General features: G+C 35.9%; 2 protein-coding genes across 2 annotated transcripts in view; both read left to right on the plus strand.

The window, feature by feature from the left end:
* The first annotated feature begins 1,053 nt into the window (after window positions 1-1,053).
* LOC128227144 (uncharacterized) lies at window positions 1,054-19,050 on the plus strand. Its single transcript, XM_052937394.1, has 8 exons — window positions 1,054-1,088; window positions 6,846-7,334; window positions 9,455-9,619; window positions 9,984-10,496; window positions 12,802-12,973; window positions 13,235-13,332; window positions 15,732-15,893; window positions 16,581-19,050. Exons 2-8 carry the CDS (start codon window positions 6,873-6,875, stop codon window positions 16,839-16,841), a joined length of 1,833 nt encoding a protein of 610 aa, XP_052793354.1. The 5' UTR covers window positions 1,054-1,088; window positions 6,846-6,872; the 3' UTR covers window positions 16,842-19,050.
* A 280-nt stretch (window positions 19,051-19,330) lies between these two features.
* Window positions 19,331-21,989, plus strand: part of LOC128231516 (uncharacterized) — a 12,853-nt gene continuing 10,194 nt past the window's right edge. Inside the window, exon 1 of the mRNA XM_052944458.1 lies at window positions 19,331-19,394. The gene's annotated coding sequence lies outside the window, so the exon portion shown is untranslated. The remainder of the gene's footprint in view (window positions 19,395-21,989) is intronic.

Here is a 21,989-nt window from a genome sequence, read left to right on the forward strand (position 1 = left end):
TTCATCGTTATTACAATAACATAAACACATGGCAATATATCACAGTTTTTATCCGTATTTACAAAACCCCTCCTGTCTTCATTTAATTGTTCAAAACAAATAGGTCAGTCATTTTCCGAGCGTTTATGTCTGGTGTTGGGATTGTGTGGAATTTCCCGGTGTATTCTATTACTGAGAGTTACCGATTATTTGTTTCATATGATTTATTTCATATGTTTTGCATTTTGGCTATGGATGATATGTCATTTAATGCTGAATAAATGTTATGTTATTTATGTTATTTAATTATTAAATATATAGGATTTGTCACGAGTGCTCATAGAATAAACCGATTTAATCAACGAGTTCACTAATCAGTCAGTAAACGAGCCTTTGGCATATGTCCTGGATGAGTTCAACAAAACAATCTATAATAATGTTAAGATGACAAATACAATAACCGAAAAGACGTTTAGGTTTTAAATTAAACACCAAATTGATGTTTCGTTTCGCGGATTTATATAATATAATTAATAAAAAAAATCTGCGACCGTACATTTATCTAAATTGCCAACCATTGTGTGGTAATAAATATTTAAAGGCTAAAAAACAATCAATTATAATTTTCCTACGCTAGTTTAGGTGTTTTTGTAAAGGGAAGTAACCGATGCGTGGTGCATCCGGTATAAACACTTTGGCTCGATTTTCGGAAGTTTTAATCTTATTTTTGCCAATTAATGTATTGTAATCACGCTTGAAGTCATTTGTCAACGTCTCATGCACTAAAGGATCATTATTTGAATCATTGATTATGCAATATAACAAGTCTATCTGATACTATTAGCTATTATATTGCTTTAACTTATTAGTGATTCATTTTGGATGGAAATCGGAATAATGAAGGATGACTCAGTTAAGTATTATTTTATTGAAGTCATGATACACATGGCCAGAATTTGACCTTAAAACGATGCTGATAAAGACAGCTAAACTTAGCAGGATCATGTTTCATTGTTTGGTCCAAATTGCTGTTACAAAGTCACTTTTTACCAAATTCTGACAAAACACTTATCTTTTCAGAAAAAGCGGTCCGAGTAGACCAAATATAGGTAAGCCTCACCTTAGTTTATAACCTCAAGCTCTGTTTTTTTGACAGTATAATTCGGTATTATAAAAACAACTCCTTGACCATATGAGTACTCTGAACATACCCTTGTAGTTTCCAGTTCGTCAATAAGCACATACCATTGCATACACTGTGATAATGAAAACGAAATTAAGTCAAGAAATAAAAATGTATACAAAATATCTTTGACATGGAGTTATAATTGATGTGCGGAGTACCACCCATTGACAAAGCAATGCTATTTCCCGCTTTTTAACAAAATATACGAGTATTTTTAATTCCGTTTATAAGTGAAATGAATACTGTAATCAAACCCTTTAAGAATCACAAAAAATAACATGTATACCAAAATTGCGTAATGAAAGTTATAGTAATTAATAAAATATAGAGAGAAAATCACGTTTTCCTTTCATGAATAAAATTGAAAAGTAATTTCTTCATTAATTCTGTTTTTTATGTACGTGAATTTAGCGGCCTAGCGGCCTAGTGGCGTAAAGTTAGCGGCCTAGCGGCTTGGCGGCCTAACGGCGTAAAGTTAGCGGCCTTGCGGCTTATTTTTTTCTTTATATCAAAGCAATTGTTCATGCGTTTGTTTGGGGGAAACGCAGATATACACTAAAGATTGATAATTTGTTTAAATAAAACAGTAAATTTATCATTGTTTTAGAAGAAAATGCATATAAAAATGCTCTGAATAGAAAACAATTTAAGGTCGCTATGTTAATGTATGAATAAATTTATTGATTAATCATTGTTTTCATAATAAAAACACATAAACAATTCCTTTGAAAAAATAAGGCCGCTAGACCGCCAACTTCAAGCCGCTAGGCCGCATACTTTACGCCGCTAGGCTGCTAGGCGGCTAACTTCAAGTACATCTTTTCTCTTTCATTAATGCAAATGTATGCCCTGCTTTTTGTTTCTGAATAAGCTGGTTACAAACGAGTTGAGTAATAGTGTGATGGTACACATGTATTATACAAAAAAGCATGATAGTTATATCAAACCGAAAACTCGGTATAACATGATGTATCTCACTATAACACTATAATCCTGGTAACGCTGTTGTCCTTTGGTAAGACAATGATAAGAGTGTTTGCAAATTTGCATGCTTCTTATGACAAAATTTTATATGATTTCGGCGTATCATAGATACACAAGCATGTATACATCATATATGTATATAGGTGAATCATTTAAGTTTGTTGTTCGTGTCATAATATTTTATTTTCCGTGCATATTTGAATGTTTTGATGGCCTCACATGTTTCTATGGAACATAAACGGTGAACCAAGCACAATTTATAACAGCCGTTATAATTTATTATTTAAATGGTGGTGCTTTAATTATCAGTTTTTAACAACTGTTTATATGAAATGTATTGAAAATAAGTTATCCAGTTGTATTGCTTTAATGAGCAAAACTGAATGGTATATAAGTAGAAGGAGTTGCAGTAGCAGCCGCAGATTTAGTAGGGGAAGTAGAGGCCGACAAATAAGCCGCATTTGGAGCAGTTGTAGTACCAGCAAAAGCAGCAGAAGTAGTAGCAAATGAAGAAGTAGCAGCAGCAGCAGCAAAATAGCAGTTTTAGATGGAATATTAGAGGCAGAAGTTGTACCAGCAGTATCAACAGAAGTAGTTGTAACAGAAGGTGCAGCAGCAACAGCAATTTTAGCAGCATAGAAGCTGCAGGTATATCAAGCATTAGCAGTAGTAGTGTCACTGGTAGCATAATCATGTAAGTAGTAGTAGTAGTGGTAGTAGTGGTAGTGGTAGTGGTCTTCGTCGTCGCCGTAGCCGTTGCCATAGCCGTAGCCGTAGCCGTCGCCGTCGTCTTCGTAGTCGTCGTCGTAGTCGTCGTAGTCGTCGTCGTAGTAGTCGTAGTAGTCGTGGAAGTGGTAGTGGTCGTGGTAGTGGTAGTGGTAGTGGTAGTGGAAGAAGTAGTAGTGGTAGTAGTAATAATGGTAATGGTAGTGGTAGTGGTAGTAGTAGTAGTAGTACTAAGTAGTAATAGTAGTATTTATATCTACAAATAATGGTAAAGTTTACACCAATACAAAAATGTTTCTAGACCGCTGACAAAATATATAAGAAAGTTAAATAAGGAACACAATGAGACATTAGAGGTTAGGAACATTACATATATATCTCCTTCGAGTATTATATGGCGTTTTATATGGTCGTAAATGGTGCTTTAAATGGTCTTAAATGGTTAGTATATGGTCGTAAATGGTGGTGTATATGGTCGTATCTGTTGTTGTCTTGGTCGTATTTTGTGTTTTATATGGTTGTTAAGAGTTCTGTACATGGACGTATATGACATTGTATATGGTCGTATGTGTTGTTGTCTTGGTGGTATTTTATGTTGTATATGGTCGTTAAGAGTTCTGTACATGGACGTATATGACATTGTATATGGTCGTATGTGTTGTTTTTAATGGCTGTATTTGATGTTGTATATGGTCGTAAATGTTGTTGTTAATGGCTATATTTGATGTTGTATATGGTCGTATATGTTGTTGTAAATGGCTATATTTGATGTTGTATATGGTCGTAAATGTTGTTGCTAATGGCTGTTTTTGATGTTGTATGGTCGTAAATGTTGTTGTAAATGGCTGTTTTTGGTGTTTTATATGGTCGTAAATATTGTTGTTATTGGCTGTATTTGATGTTGTATATCGTCGTATATATTGTTGTAAATGGCTTTATTTGATGTTGTATATGGTCGTGAATGTTGTTGTAAATTGCTATATTTGATGTTGTATATGGTCGTATCTGTTGTTGTTAATAGCTTTATTTGATGTTGTATATGTTCGTATATGTTGTTGTTAATGGCTGTATTTGATGTTGTATATGGTCGTAAATGTTGTTGTAAATGGCTGTATTTGATGTTGTATATGGTCGTAAATGTTGTTGTAAATGGCTGTATTTGATGTTGTATATGGTCGTAAATGTTGTTGTAAATGGCTGTATTTGATGTTGTATATGGTCATAAATGTTGTTGTAAATGACTGTATTTGATGTTGTAAATGACTGTATTTGATGTTTTATAAGGTCGTATATGTGTTTGCAAATGGCTGTATTTGGTGTTGTATATGGTTGTAAATGGCGTTTTAAATGGTCGTAACTGATTTGATTATGGTCGTTTATGGTGGTGAAGATGGTCGTAAACGCTGTTGTATATGGTCGTAAATGGTTTTATATATGGTTGTTCATTGCTTTGCGCCCCCCTGGCAATGAAGCAGCGAATTGTAAAGTTGATTGTATGAACTGATACCTTAAAGCATTTTTAACGTTATGTCCTCAGACGAAGGGAAAACAGGTTAGCAACTAGTTCGGTCCCGGTAAGTAAGAGTTACATACCCTCTTTCTTTATTGTATATCATAGGCATTAAATATCTCCAGATGTGTTGTTTATCTCATTATATGTACCTAAAATGATATTTATCAACATTTTAGACACAAACAATGAGCCAGACGCCTGTGTTTGAAACTGTTTGACTTGGTTGTAAAATACTGATTCGTTATTTTCTTATATTCGTAGATTACAAGCATCATTTGAACGAATACTTCGAAAGATTAATCTGAATCCATATGTTTCACTTTTTTTTCTTGGTGATTAACAATGTCATTGGACGAAAAATCCATTTTTTATACTGAATTGTCGCGGACGCGGAAGTAGATATGTCGATTGACTTGCTCCTGTTACTTCTCCACTCTCTATATCAAAACCAAGAGCCAGAACCAAGAGAAGCAATTTTGCGCGACTAAAGGAACATCAAGAGAAGCGATTTTTTATCGGAAAATGCGGGGTAGTTCTACCAGCTGATGAAAATGATTCATGCTCAATAATATATTGTATTAAACTTAAAAATTATGAATCTTTTACATCGTTTAGTTGTTGTCAAGTATGGTTCAGTGCTAATAACAGGAATAATGGTTTTTCGTAAACGGGGTAGAATACGTCATAATGAGCATTGGACATTTTTAATGGCCATATTATCGATGTTGTTGATAATAATAACGTTAACGGTACTGTGATAAATAACACTAGCTGAACTCCGCCAGCGAAACTAGTGTTTGGCATTATGATAGTACCTCAATAGCTAAAAAAAAAAGAAAACTGTGGAATTATCAAAACAAATTGCATACATTACAACTTAAATGATCTGCCTCTCGGCAATTGTGGTTATCATCCGATGAATGCAACATATTCGGATATGTTCGGATCGCAATTGATCGCATAACAATAAACATGAACATTGTTGATCTTGTTATTGTTTGTATTGTTTCAGCAGGTCCCGTAAAATTTAAATATATAAATAAACATTTAGAAAGTGTTAATTTATTATATGTTAAATGTATTTTTGCCTCATGTGTGTCAAGTATACGTTTAAATGGGATCTCGAGTGGTTGATCTTTTCCCGCGTTATAATGTGACGTCATTTGATAAAATGTTTTCGGTTACAGTCGGGTCGTTCTGTTTACAGAATGGATAAGAACGGATAACTGAAAAGTTTTCTTAAATGAACTGAAGTATCTTTTTAACAATTCTTGAATGAAATAATGAGCTATTGGTGTAAATATAAGTAATGACTTGCGGGATTAATGTCATTATCGGGGATATGAACGCAATTGGACTGGTCATTAGGAACGCCGATAATGACATCAATCCCGCAATTAATTCCTTATTTGATTATGATTTGACCAGTAGCTTTCTTTGAACCAAACTGGATGATTTGTCTGTTATGTCTTAATTGTTATCATATATTGGATATTGGATGTTTGTTTATGTTTTCACAACTAGTCTGTCCCTTTAGTTTACATTGTAGTATGTTAAATATCTGAGACACGTTCGGATATAAGTCAATTTAAGTAACAAATCAGTTTCTTAGGTCAAATCATACAGCACTATTTTGAATACAATAGAAGGTGTAGTTGTGCTTTCGGAAAGCTCGTGAATGTTATTACATAAAGCTTTTCTTTGTAGTTTCCATTGTATAATGTTTAATATGTTTCATATCTAGGAGACGTTCAGATATAAGTCAATTTGAGTAATAAAGTAGTTCCTTAGAAAATGATAGAGCATATTTTGAACACAATCAAAGGTGTATTTGTGCTTTCGTAAAGTTTGTGAGTGTTTTCACAACTACGCTTGTCCCTGTGGTTTATATTGTATAATGATTTAATATGTTTCATATCTAGGACACCTTCAGATATACGTCAACTTGAATGTTTTTTTAGGAAATGATAGAACATATTTTGAACCCAATCAAAGGTATTTTTGTGCTTTTGATATAAATTTGCTATCATGATTGTCTTCATTAAATGTAAATTAAGTTTGAAATGGATCATGCCAGGTTAAAGATAGGACATTATATTAAGCTAAAACATAGAAGTTGTTCTGTATGATGTGCTTTTGTCAAGTTATGCGAGATTTTAAATTCACAAAATTATCATTTCAAACTGATACACATTTGTAATTGAATATTGCACTAAGATTTGAATTCATGATTGAATCGATTCCTGAAAAATCTTGAATATAAAACATTCTAGGCAAATTTAAGCAGAATATTAATAAAATTGCCCACTTGCTAGAATTGGATTCCGCAAATACACGGGCCAGAGACTGACATATTTGGGAAGTGGTCTAGTGGCTATGGATCATGTGTGCCCAATTTATACCCTTCTCTCTTTGTCCAGAAAATATTGGTATTTTATTGTAATTTCTTTCTTTAAGATCAGATGTAGCCCAGATGAGAACAGTATGTCAAAACTCATAGACACCAACAAGCCGGAATCGCGAAACTGGCTTAAACAGTGGCGGGCTGTGTGCGTCACAAGAGAGGCCCTTTTGCCAATTGTCAGTGAGGAGGCCGCCCAGTTGCATGGGGACATATTGATCAAAGCAAAGGTACCAGCATGCACCACATGCTCTTTCAAAGATGTACAAAAAAGAACCGCAAGGTGCCCATATCATGTCGTTCTTCGAGATGAGCTGGTCAAAGAGCATGCATATGGGCATACAAAAGGCATAGGTGCACTTACGTTGAAAAACACAAAAACGGAAAACTGGGCTCACTCACCATGGGAGATCGCCAAGGTGTTCATGCCATCTGGGTACGAGGACAAAACCACAATTGAAGAAACGGATTTCAATGGCATCGCTGCCTTCATCATTAACTGCAAGCATTTCCATGGAAAAATCACGGGCACTATTTGTGAAAAGGTAAGTTTTGTGAATATGTTTTAGTAATAGTCTTTTAGTGATCATCGTTATCATGGTTATCGTCATATTTTATAAAGCATTAGTTTAATCGTATTTTTATTGTATATAATATTCGCACGTCATATAAGTCATTTCATCATATGATATAGAGGATATTTGTTTATTTTAGTGGAAGATCGTATTTTATTTCACGAGTGTCATAGCAAAACATATTTTTACGAGTGGCGAAGCCACGAGTGAAAATATAGTTTTTTTATGATCACGAGTGAAATTAAATACGATCTTACACTGAAATTAACACATTTTCTGTTTCTTTTATGCTTATTTTCGGAGTTGTATTTGTTTTTATGCCCTCGAAGGTGGGCATATTAAAATCGCACCGTCCGTCCGTCTGTCCGTCCGTCCGTCCGTCCGTCCGCCCTTCCGTCCGCCCGTGTCTCCGGCCCAATAACTATCAGTATAATTATTAGTGCACATATGTGCCAAAAAATAATGAAAACACTTTTTATTTTAAGATGGGCATGAATACATAACTAAATTACTACGCCGCTATTTAAAGAATGGAAATTTGGAAGGTCAAATGTGTTAGCAAAACAAATGTGGATACTCATTGGATTTTAACCATTCTTCTTAGTTTAAAACTGCATGTACGCGTGTTTTTATAGTAAGTTAATATTAAGTCATCTTACTGTCAGAGACCAGTCTGTTACGCTTTAAAATGTTTGTTTTCCAGATAAAGAGTAAATACCACGCTAGTTTGTTGACACATTTTGAGGTGTGGGTGGGGTAAAAAATATCGGATCTATCTGCAAATTGTTGTGTGAATTCTCCAGGAAGCTCATTTTACGTACTACAACGGTTAACAGTTCAAAATACATTTGAACGATGATATAAAAATTTATTTATGTTCGAACAGTTGTTTCTGTCTGTAATTTGTTTGGTATGAAAGCAAATGCTCGAACATTCAGCTTCAAAGATCAGTAAAATGTTTGATAAACGGGATAACCGGTAAGTTGTTAATTTCCAATTATATATTTATTTCAATTTATAAAACATTTGTTTATTATTTAAAAAAAAAAAATGACATAATTTACTGAAGTCAAGTGTTCTGTTTTGATCAAGGCAAGTACATGTAACAACAAAGGAATTTAAAAGTAATTCTAAAAGTTGATATTTTCACTCCTTATTTTGCAGTGAAAATATTAAATTGATATTTTCACTGTTGTTATTTCACTGTTAAAACCCCATATTTCATCGTAAAGCATGAAAGAAATAATTATACAATTGGGTTGGGCCACAAGTTATAACAACATTAGAAAATGGCCCTCCCCGCAATTTATAAAGCATTAAATTTGGTCATAAAAATGTCACAAGTCATTTTATACATATCACAATTTATATATTCACATGTAGCATGGTCAATCAATCCCAAAGTATAAAATAAAAATAACAACAATAATAATATAAATAATTATTATAATGATAATGATAATAATTGTCATTTAATGCCAGCAATCTTTAAGTTTGCCAAAGCTCAAAACCGTCCAAAAATAGCATAAAACTTTGTTCACATATGACATGAAACAAACGGTCCATAAATCTGTATTAATGTTGATACTTGTATAGTTATGTCTCTTAATTATATACAGCTACTACATACAAGTGAATCAGCAATGGGGATCGGGCAATGGCACTCTTGTAATTGTTTGACATATATCATAACATCATTGAGATGTTGTCAATCATATTCGGCACAATGCCGGACGTTTTCTCCAGTGTCCATATTAACCAGACCGACAGTATTATGTTATATTGTGACAGGCTCAAAAAGTGGTCATACACAATTGGCACATAGAGGAGAGTTGTTTAAGTGCTCCAAATAACAATACTTCAACATCATTATTTTATATCATGAGGGGCTTGAGAGGTAGTCAAAACTTCCACTCATGCTTGACGTTTGTTACAGCGCCCTGACTTACTGGACTTAAGCATATTTTTCTTATATCATGACAAACTCGACCACAATCAACACATGTCAGACATGTGTTCCAATATTTGTAAAGAGTTTATTCATATATCGCGCTTAATAACTATAAATATGGTATGCGTCCTATTTACAGGCTCGAAAAGTGGTCAACCACATTCGGCACATGCCGGACATTTCTTCCGCCGCATTAACTGACCAGGACACAACCGAATGCATAGATAACCTGTACGCTCTACTGAATGAGCCAGGGCTAAAGATTCGACCAGAAGCGATACAGGCACGGACACAGTTGGACGAGGTAATCTTTCAGACACTATATCTTTAATCTAATAAATTACGGGTACTAAATTGTTTTAGGGCTTCGCAACACTCCAACGTTTTGGATTGTCTGACAAAATAGAAACATCTTACGATGAAATAACAATACATCAAGCATACATAGTACATGCACGTATATATGACATTGACATCTGGTATTTGTAAATGCACTAACAGAAAACCTATATTCTGTCATGAACATTCATGTTCCTTACGTTTGCACGCATTCATCACTGTGCATTAGTCTTTGATCAAATAGCGTGCATTTACAAACACAAATTATAAATGACTGTTTGACAAACAGAGACTGAACCCAACATGTAAGGTAAACTTATTTGTTTTAGCTGAAGACATTGAAAGATGGGAATGTATACTATAGTATTTGCCAGAAGTTACATGATGAATTCGAACAGAAACTTACCGACATTGAACGAAAACTACATGCAAATGAAATTGATACAGAACGCGCTAAAGAAAGTATACACTCTCTAAGCCAACAATTTCTGAAGGATCGGGAAGAAGTGTTGCGATCATTTGAGAGAATTTCTAACGATGCAAAGCAAGATTTAACAAGGACTAAAAACAGCATTCTTTTGTCGATTGAAGAAGAGAGAAGAAGTTTCAAAGAGAATATAACGTCTTTGGAAAAAAGGACAGTACAACGAATTGAACAGTATGTAACAGATTGTAAAAGAGCGCTTGAGATACATGCCACAGAAAAGCAGAAACGGGCCACAGAACGCATTGAACAATCTTTTACAGATGGTCAAAGAAAGTTTGATATACATTCTTGCACACCGGACGTGTGTTTCCGGTCATGTGACCAGTGCTGGAAAAAAACCCGTCTTACACCTAATGTAAGATGAGTCACGCGCCACAACGCGCCACAACGCGCCACTTCTTATATCTTTTATTGAATGGTTTATGAAAAGTTTATTGTGCCATTTCAATGAAGCGCAATCAAATGTATAAGTTTGCAAGAATTTTGATTAAAAATAAAATTAAGTAATCGTAAAAAGGCGATTTTTAGAGGAACTATTCATGTAAATATAGTGATTAAAAATACTGCGCTTTATGACATCAGTAAACGACAACGTCACTCGTGCCTTTTGGTGAAATGTACAAAAGTGCGTTTTCTACGTCAATTTTTCCACAAATTGATAATTTGAGATTATGCAAGAAAAAATATCAATCATGTTTTTCCGGTCCGGATTGAAAAATCGACCCTCTTACACGCTGCGTGGCCGATAACTCGGCAAGCCCCGTTACCGGCTTACGCGCGTGTCCTCGGGTTGTATTTTTTTTATCTGTACAGGGAACACATGATAGATACTTATAAACGTGCACGATTAATTTGAACATAACGCTATTTCATTAAATGTGAAAAGGAGGTTGTGAACAAAAACGTACGATTTGCGTAGTACGTGAAACGTTTTTGTTGTTTGTTGAGGTTGTGTAATTAAATTTCAAGGACAGTGTCATTTTTCGTTTCCAAAAAGCTTTTTAACCATTAAATGTCGTCCAAATTGTACAAGAAGTATGGTTTATTGTCTGCATTATTAGACTCAAACTAATTACCAGGTAGAAGTAATTAAACTCGCTCACAAATTGTGTTGACAGAAACTACTTTTTGTAGAAATTAATTCGCGTTGCAACCACAAGTACGTGAAAGTATTGCAAAAAAAAACAACATAAATAATAGACCACCGTGTGCTTTTTTATTATTTTATGACAAATTATTTTGAATTCTATGGCGTAATAACATTATTCTGAGTTTAATATTGTATATTTTTTAAAGTGACACTCTTATTCAAAATCAATACATACACATGTAAAACAAAACATCAATTTTGACTGATAAACCTTTAACTTCATACTGAATAATGCATTTACGGAAAATATTATTTACTGATAACAAGATTGTAACCTCGCATTTAATAGCAGAAAGCGCAATGATATTAAATGATTGGTGAACGCTAAAAGATTTACTGTAGTCTCCTGTAGTCTCATAAGGTAGAAGTACCGTGTTTTATACTGATTTCTTTCAAATTCAAATCGGTATCCTTCATAAGAACAATTGTTTTAAATATTTATTCATCCTTTTAGGAATATTAAAACAATATTATTAATAGTGGTAAATCTTATCTGGGAGTAAGAGTGCATCTTTAACGAGCTTCAGAATGTTAATAAGTGGTCGATGTGAGTGCACACCCAAAACCTCAATTTTTAACTTTCGGTGGAATGTTAAAATATATATATATATATCAAGTAAAGGGGGCCAATTATTTGTGAACCAATGAGAATCGAGTCTTGTTAAACAAATCTGGTACTCTGCCTCTTTAGGGTCTGTGACGCTTGAAAGACAATTTAGTAATTTTTCAATAAGTCGATAAAATTACTCCTTTGGCGAATATCCCATCAACCGGTGAGGATAAAAAACCTTTGGCTTCAAAACTTCACCTTTGGGGTGTGACGGGTCAAGTCGTAATGTAGCCATTATAGGACGCGGGCAGACCTTTATCAACATACGATAATCTTTCTTTGGGTCTTAATTTAACTTTATATCATTATGCGATTGATATCAACATCAAACATTCACATATCAATGGTTCGAATAACTCTCTGATTTTGAACACTCTACCGGGAATAGAAACCCATACTTTTGTGTGTGGGTTTTTTTAAAGCTCGATCGGCCCTAATGGCACATGATGGCATGGATAGAACATGTGACCTAGTGGTTAGCGCACTCGCTTCTGACCTAGGCGACCCGGGTTCGGATCCCGACAAGCCGGACAAGGGTTTCCTCCGGGTACTCCGGTTTCCCCCACAACACAAGACCACACTCTCGCGTAAAATCGTGCCAACGAGAGTGATTAATATAATGTTGTAATATCTTGTTTCACAATTGTTGTAAAATACATAAGTTTAGATTTAAACATTATACTTGCGAGTGCATTTTTTGGACAGACCCGCCAAGTACATATAATTGCGAGTGCATTTCGGATCGACCCGCAAAGAATACATACTTGCGAGTGCATTCTATTGGACCGACCCGCCAAGTATATATATTTGCGGGTGATTGTTTTACCAACATCATTTTCGATGGCCAACGATATAAAGTAAACAATCTAGTTAACAGCTTAACATTATTAATTTCCATAGGTTTCCGTGGACGTGGCCTGGGGCGCCCAGGGCGTGGATGAGCGTAGCTATGACAATCAGGGGCTGGCGGCGGCGGCCGACTTCCTGTTTATTATGGCGTATGACATGCAGAGCCAGATCCGGGGACCGTGTGTCGCTGGACCTAACAGCCCTTTTCCGCGAGTCATGGAAGGTATGGTATTGTGTTACGGGGCAAAGGATAGTTGCTTATTTATTTCGAGCTTTGCTAGGGATCGCAAATTGACTCAACTTCGTCTTTTAAGAATAATCCCCGAAAACAGAGTTGCTTTTGAAAGCGGACTCTTAACGCATCCCACATGAACCTTTATCAACTAAATAAAATTTCTATGACTTATAAAATATATTTTTTAAACATAATGCATATACATATATGAATTCATGTCGACAAATAACGAATGACGTGTTTTTGCAGGTGTACAAAGCTACCTGAATGCTAGTATCTCCCCAGACAGGCTAGTTCTGGGTCTGCCCTGGTACGGCTACAACTACTCTTGCCTCGCCTTGTCAAAGGTAAGTAATGAAAGTATACAGCCAGGGTTGTTCTTAATATATCGTCCCGCATTATACAATACAGATACGAGTTTAGATGTATACAGCCAGTGTTGTTCTTAATATATCGTCCCGCATTATACAATACAGATACGAGTTTAGATGTATACAGCCGGGGTTGTTCTTAATATATCGTCCCGCATTATACAATACAGATACGAGTTTAGATGTATACAGCCGGTGTTAATATATCGTCCCGCATTATACAATACAGATACGAGTTTAGATGTATACAGCCGGTGTTGTTCTTAATATATCGTCACGCATTATACAATACAGATACGAGTTTAGATGTATACAGCCAGTGTTAATATATCGTCCCGCATTATACAATACAGATACGAGTTTAGATGTATACAGCCAGTGTTAATATATCGTCCCGCATTATACAATACAGATACGAGTTTAGATGTATACAGCCAGTGTTAATATATCGTCCCGCATTATACAATACAGATACGAGTTTAGATGTATACAGCCGGTGTTAATATATCGTCCCGCATTATACAATACAGATACGAGTTTAGATGTATACAGCCAGTGTTGTTCTTAATATATCGTCCCGCATTATACAATACAGATACGAGTTTAGATGTATACAGCCAGGGTTGTTCTTAATATATCGTCCCGCATTATACAATACAGATACGAGTTTAGATGTATACAGCCAGGGTTGTTCTTAATATATCGTCCCGCATTATACAATACAGATACAAGTTTAGATGTATACAGCCAGGGTTGTTCTTAATATATCGTCCCGCATTATACAATACAGATACGAGTTTAGATGTATACAGCCGGGGTTGTTCTTAATATATCGTCACGCATTATACAATACAGATACGAGTTTAGATGTATACAGCCGGTGTTAGTATATCGTCCCGCATTATACAATACAGATACGAGTTTAGATGTATACAGCCGGTGTTAATATATCGTCCCGCATTATACAATACAGATACGAGTTTAGATGTATACAGCCAGGGTTGTTCTTAATATATCGTCCCGCATTATACAATACAGATACGAGTTTAGATGTATACAGCCAGTGTTGTTCTTAATATATCGTCACGCATTATACAATACAGATACGAGTTTAGATGTATACAGCCAGTGTTGTTCTTAATATATCGTCCCGCATTATACAATACAGATACGAGTTTAGATGTATACAGCCAGTGTTGTTCTTAATATATCGTCCCGCATTATACAATACAGATACGAGTTTAGATGTATACAGCCGGGGTTGTTCTTAATATATCGTCCCGAATTATACAATACAGATACGAGTTTAGATGTATACAGCCGGGGTTGTTCTTAATATATCGTCCCGCGTTATACAATACAGATACGAGTTTAGATGTATACAGCCAGTGTTGTTCTTAATATATCGTCCCGCATTATACAATACAGATACGAGTTTAGATGTATACAGCCGGGGTTGTTCTTAATATATCGTCCCGCATTATACAATACAGATACGAGTTTAGATGTATACAGCCAGTGTTGTTCTTAATATATCGTCCCGCATTATACAATACAGATACGAGTTTAGATGTATACAGCCAGTGTTGTTCTTAATATATCGTCCCGCATTATACAATACAGATACGAGTTTAGATGTATACAGCCGGGGTTGTTCTTAATATATCGTCCCGCATTATACAATACAGATACGAGTTTAGATGTATACAGCCGGGGTTGTTCTTAATATATCGTCACGCATTATACAATAAAATAAGCAATGCCTAAATTGACCAATACAGATACGAGTTTAGATGTATACAGCCGGTGGTTGTGGTATAGTTCTATAGTTCCCATTTAATGATGGCGTATTCTTGACGACTGTTCAAACTCTTCGAGCCATATACAATCAAATAAACATTGCCTAAATAGACCAAAACAGTCTTTAGATGTTCTACTCTGATACGTGTGTCGATAAGATTATTTAATAGTATGTTCCATGGGCCCACGTGTAAGATAGGTACATCCTAACCCGAGCGTAGCGTGTTTTGCAGAAACAAGGTTTACCGAGTTTCGGCAAAACATCCTGTTCACGAGTTGGGATGAACTTATACGAAAACCCATTCTACCTCATGGTTGACGCATTTTCTCCCACCTCAGCTAAACAAAATATAGTATATAAATTTGTTTTAATTTGATATTTTACATACGTGTTCTTTTTTATCTTTGCCCATGGTCTTGATAAAGATTACCAGCATGGCCAAATATTTGACTCTACTTATTTGGGTGGGAGAAGGCCCCCGTCTCTTGCGCTGATGGTGGTAGACTATCGTGGCCTGAATGGAAGAAGCGTGATTTTAGACATGGAGTATTTAGTCCTACACAATTCATTCCAGGAAAACGAATGTTCCATCCGCGCCATCCCGTTCCGGGGCGTGTACTGTAGCGACGCGGCCGGAAATGAGATCAATTTCAACACCATTTCCAGTCTGCTCGAGTCGTCCACCTCCGGAAGACTCTGGGACGAGGAGTCACAGACACCATACTTTAACTATCGTGTGAGGCTGTGTTCATTTCAGTATCGTCTTTGTCGTCATTGGCTATTACAATTACATCATTCAAATGAAACTTGGTACAAATGTTGCCAGAGACCAAACGTCCAGCAGGGCTACAACTCTGGTTTTAATAATTATCGAGTTATTCCCCTTGTTGCGACTAAAACACGGACGAGTGTTGGCGTTTGGTCCGAGGCGCTGAATTAGTGTGTATGCAGAAAGGGGAAGTTTTGTCATTGCCTGCCCTTTAGATTGCATCCAGTAGTTCTTGATCCACAGAGACTTGAAAGTATGATGCAGATCCCAACAGCTGCCCTGGCTTACTTTAAATAGTTGCCTGTGGTCTCAGTTGGGTAAATCTGTCTTGACCCTAAGAAAATAAAGAAATACAACATTTTATGGGCTTCCACGTCGTGGGACACAATGCAACAATACAACTGCTAGTCATGTTTGTCGACGATATTTCAACATAATTATTTTGAAAGCTAAAAATCCACTAGGGTTATATAACTGACATTTAAAGTAAGCCAGGAGCAGCTCTTGGGATCTGCATCATACTTTCAGGTCTCTGTGACTAGATTTAGTGGCAGCAGCCTGACTAAAACTCAAACCTTATTCAATTGAAATAAGACGGACGTTGGCGTAATACTGGTTTCAAGTTGGGTTAAATATTTCTTTTTATTTCCGTAGATGAACGGTCGCTCCCTTCAGGTCCGTTACGACGACCCGAAAAGTCTTAAAGTGAAATATCAGTACGCGATTGACGCTGGGCTGCGGGGAGTCGGGGTGTGGAACACGGAGGCACTGGCGTACAGCTCCCAACAGCCGCGCGACATCTGGGATGTCCACGAAATGTGGACCACGCTGCCTGACTTCCGGCAGAACCAACGCCAGCTAAATAACCGAAAACACTTGCCTCGGCCTGACGGAAGCGATACTGTACAGGGGTAGACGGCGAAGTGATGGACGAAGTTCAGATCTGAAATGATGCGTATAAACTTGTACACAATTATGAGTGATAGTTTTAATATTGTTGAAAGAAGAAATAGTGTATGGATTTCGGTGCCTTCTTCAAATAGATGTGTATGAAGAGTGAAGACAATCATTATCGTATATCCGGTACACGATTGCGCCCTGGTTCATCATAAACTCTTTCTTCCATCGGAGTTGCAAACTGCCCTGTTTGTCAGGGGAGAAAACTGCGTAAGGGATTGTGGATGCTGAGTTTGAAAACTAGTCACCATTAATATCGTCCTTGAGTACCATTATTACCTTTGTAATAACAGCAAACGCTAAGAGTGAAAAATGCATTCCTTGAGGCAATGGTTTATTGCTTTTATTATCATTATCATTATTTTCATTATTATTATTATTAGTAGTAGTAGTAGTATTGCATGAGTGTGCGCATATTATGTCGCCTGTGTAGCATGACAAACACCAAGGGATCATTTTCGGCGTCGTCGTCCGCTTACTTGGTGGCATACTTTCATGTACGCCATCTTACTTGAGCATTTATAATCCAATATTTAGCAAACTTGGTTCCATTGTGTATTGGTACCACTGCCTGGCTGCGTTCAATTAATAGCCATATCTCAATATTGACTCTAGTTATTGGCTGTGGTTATGGCCCTTGTATTGTCAAACACGGAACAAATTTACTTTATTCGGTTGAGCACTTTAGTATCCAATCTTCAATAAACTTGGTTGAAATGTTTTTGTGCATATGTCTCGGACAATTTCGATAAACATCCAGATAACATCTGGGGGTGTGATATTTAAAAAATAATCACCTTTTCCGGACTTTTACTGCTCACCTGGTATCATATCTTAAATAAATAAAGGGGTTCCTTATAAGCCTTTGGCTTTCTTCTCAATCCTTTACTGGTAAGTGTAATGTTACTCTAACCATTATATATTTTACAACGATTGTGAAATAAGCTATGATAGCTTATACTAAGTCACTCTCGTTGGCACAACGTTGCGCGAGAGTGTGGTCTTGTGTTGTGGGGGAAATCGGAGAACCCGGAGGAAAGCCACTTGTCCGGCTTGGTGACCACTAACCAAACTCACATGCGCCCGGGCCGGGAATCGAACCCGGGTCGCCTTGGTGAGAAGCGAGTGCGCTAACCACTGCGCTAACCGGACAACACCAAGTGTAATGTTGTTTCAGCTAGTTTGTGTGTATATATACGACGGCATACTATCTCAAACAAGTTCGATCAAAATTCAGATCGTAATCTTCACGCAAGTTGTATGACCGTTGATTTCTGAATACCTGACCAAATTCAATTTGTCCACTTTCTTACATAAAGTTTTTACCAACCTGTGATCATGCACAATATCTCAACTTATTTCAATAAAAAAATATTACCCTTCTAGTAGGTGCTAGCCCTTTATTGTCATACATTTACCTCATTTATCTGATACGCTCCCTATATCAACCATTTTTATCCAATATTTACAAAACAGTAGCATACACTTTTTCCCGCAAATTTGGTATCCTGCCAGATTGCAACATTCAATTTTGAGTTACTGCCCTTGCCTTGAATTTTTTTATTTTTCTAATTTGACCTGCTTAACTTATATTGCATTACATGTTTGAACTAACTTCAACAACTTCCAGAAGTGAAACATATCGCTCTTGTTTCATCAATCTGTCTCACAATTCATAAATGTTTCATTCTTTTCAATTCATAAAGATGGGCGTGCCAAGGGGGTGACGTATTCAATTCGCTGAATTCTAGTTATCAAAATCGGTTCAGATTTCATGGTCAATAACATGATCATTTTTATGCATGTTTTCAGTCGTCTGATTTGCAAAGATTTCTGACTGTGATACAAATTATGTATATGAAGACAACGTCGATAAACATAAACACTAAAATATGGAAACAAAATAACAAGAAAATATACAATTATAGTTTTATGTTAAAGACGATTTTTAATCGAGGCAGACAAAATTGAATGTGAAAGTTGAATGTGGTTTATGTTCATACTCATCCAATTTGATCATATTACTTACATGTACATGTATATGCAATTACAACCATTTCATATTTTGTATTAACTGTTCACCCACATTGTTCATGTTTATATATGTGGTTGAATAGAAGACGTACTTGGTACACGTCTTAATATAAATAAACTATATATAATGCAAGTGTGTTTTTAAACCGCCTTTGGTATGAACTTCCGTGTCCTTGGCGATAAGAGGGCTTACCGCATCGCATTCTTTTTCAATATTAAGTTATAAACGTCGTTCTGTAGTAAACCCGCGAGTTGCATTTTAAACTATTATTAATAAAACAAACAAACACGTAAGAGTATGAAATATTACGGGGGTAATATCAGATGGAATCCCAATATAGTATGAAGTAATACCTTATTTAATTCATTCCGCACCCATTATTGTTTGGGCATTCAGTTTTGGTGTTGAAGGGGAATAGTCGAGTTGTCATTTATAATTCATATTTAAAATCCGTTACAACTGGACTAATGGAATGGGTAAATATTCCGATTTATTTACACTTTTATAATGTTCGTTTTAAGTGTATTTTACTGTTCGTTCACTCGAAGCTGTGTGAGTGTAAGTTTGCTAAAGAATATAAGTTATTAACAATTTTATTTGCTCTGCCCGAGCTGGGTGTTTTTTCATGGGAGCGTCACAAAAAATCAATATTCGTTAGTTAGTAATGGTTGAACGTTGTTAGTATACTTACTTTACTTTACTTACAAAACTAAATGGTTAGTGCGTTAGTGCCGATTTATTGGACGACATATTATGTTGACAACTAATTGTTGTTGTAACTAGAACTAGTTAAATATCAGCCAGAGAGTTTACAAGCTAACTGGTGTTGTTTTTTATAATAGTCACCTTTAATTTTAAAAACCTGATTAGTGTTACCGACCTACATGTACATTTAGGCTTATGAGATGAGGTGGGGCTATTAATTTTGCTGTAGTTGTCTGATAATGCATGTTAGTCACATTTACATACATGTCGTTATCTCCTGTGATATACCAAGCGGACTCACACAGGCTGACTGTCATATGTTATAAACGAATGATAACATTTTACACACACAGGCGCGTAGGAGCTGGGTCCGCGCCCGCGGGCCCAATATTCTAACTAGTAACGGCAATGGGGCCGCGAATGTTTGTTACTCGTATTTTAAATAATGCTACGCGCATATGGATATTCAATAAACAGGTCACCATGTCATAATTAAACCTGTGACCATGTAGCTCATATGCGTGTTCACTCTGGCGTGAAAACAAGCGGCAGATTATTAAAGACGGGTAAGTGGAAGAATAGGCAATAAAACAGTAATTATTTGTATCGTTTTTGACTGTAGAGATTATAATAATTGCAATTACTCGTTAGAATAGAATTGTCATTAAATAGCCAGCAATATGTATTTGTTGAAACTCGTCACATTAAAGTTTCACTTTAAAATGGACGTTCCAAATCTGCCTAAAAGTTTATATATTCAAAGAGATCTTTTGGCACTAAAAAAACTGAACTTCAACTCGCAATGGTTCCAAAGTCACTCGTGGCTTCACTATGATGAGGATAATAGCGCTATTTTGTTATTTAACATACATTGTGAGACTGCGCAAATATGAATATTTAAAAGTAAATAAATACCAGCGTTTATAATAATTTAAGATTGGGCAATAATTAACATGTCGCTGTTGCTCATTCTTATAACCGAAAAAATGTTTAGATAAATCATGAAAATAGAACCTGAACTCACTGGAAATCGAGTCTTTCAATGCTTAAAATTAAAAAAAAAATCTCACCGCTTCCGCAGCCCCAATGTCAATGTCCTTCCTACGCGCCTGACACATGTAGCATGTTTTAAAGTATTAGATATAGAACATCTATCTTCCATTACACTTTGATAAACATTATAAAGCAATGATTAAGGGTTAGACTAATTACAATTCAAAACACTTGAAAATGTTGAAAGAAATATGATATGCAATCATTACAAGAAAGTTCAGATAATTACTCTATATGTCGATGTAGGTGCTTGTTGGTGAGACAATTAAGTCTACCTCACATAACCTTTAGTGTCATTTGACCTGTAAAGTTAAGTGACATGAGGTCTTAAAAGCAATTTTTTCTTCAGATTTATATATAGGAGATGTCACTCCAAACAACGATCTTCCATATCTATTAGATTACGAAATTATATGACATTCTTAAAACGCTACAATGCACTTGCGTATTTAGAGGGGGGTGCAACCGTCGCGCCCCCCTCTAAAATCGTCCAAGTTCACTTTTTATATCAAGATGGGAGGAAAAAACACGTAATAAAATACCCTTTAAATGCACCATTTCCGACTACAAATGGTTAACATTTCCTTGAGGGAGTAACCCCTAATCCGCATGCAAACAAGTTATGCCATATTCGTTCGATTCTAAGGGAGGGGCGCATGTAAAGATTTGTAGATGTTTTAACATTAACTACACTGCCTGAGTAAAAGTCATTGTTCTAGATGGGCCTGTGCACAACCAAGGGCACGGTTCAGGGCTAAGGGCTCGGTTCAGGGCACGGTTCAGGGATTGGCATAACCAATCGCTTACCATATCAATGTTAAATCCATCAGTTCCACCATTTGCGCAATTACAATTATCAATAACATGCACTCTGATCTGCAATTTTTTTGAAAATGGTATATCTTCCCTAAGCGCTTGGAGCATTTTTGCGTTACACTGAACTCTAGATTTTGGTTTGGTCTTTGTTTAGTTTGTGATCGACACTCCCACGAAATATTCCTTTTTGTATTCTTTAATGCATTAACTTTGATTTTGCATCATACCGTGACCATGATTTGTTTTTTGAAGTCCACATTCTTTGTATCTACACCTCATGCACCTGTGAAGATTTAAAGTGACACTCGTATTTAAAATCAATACATACACATGTATAATAAACATAAATCTGGAGTGATAGACCTTTAACTTCTTACTCAATAATGCATTTATGGAAAATATTAATTACTGATAACAAGATTGAAACCGCGTATTTAATATTTGAAAACGTAAAAGTATTAAATGATTGGTGAGCGTTAAAAGATTTACTGTGATCT

The sequence above is a fragment of the Mya arenaria genome, chromosome 1 (genome assembly GCF_026914265.1).
Source record: "Mya arenaria isolate MELC-2E11 chromosome 1, ASM2691426v1".
Taxonomy (NCBI): Eukaryota; Metazoa; Mollusca; class Bivalvia; order Myida; family Myidae; genus Mya; species Mya arenaria.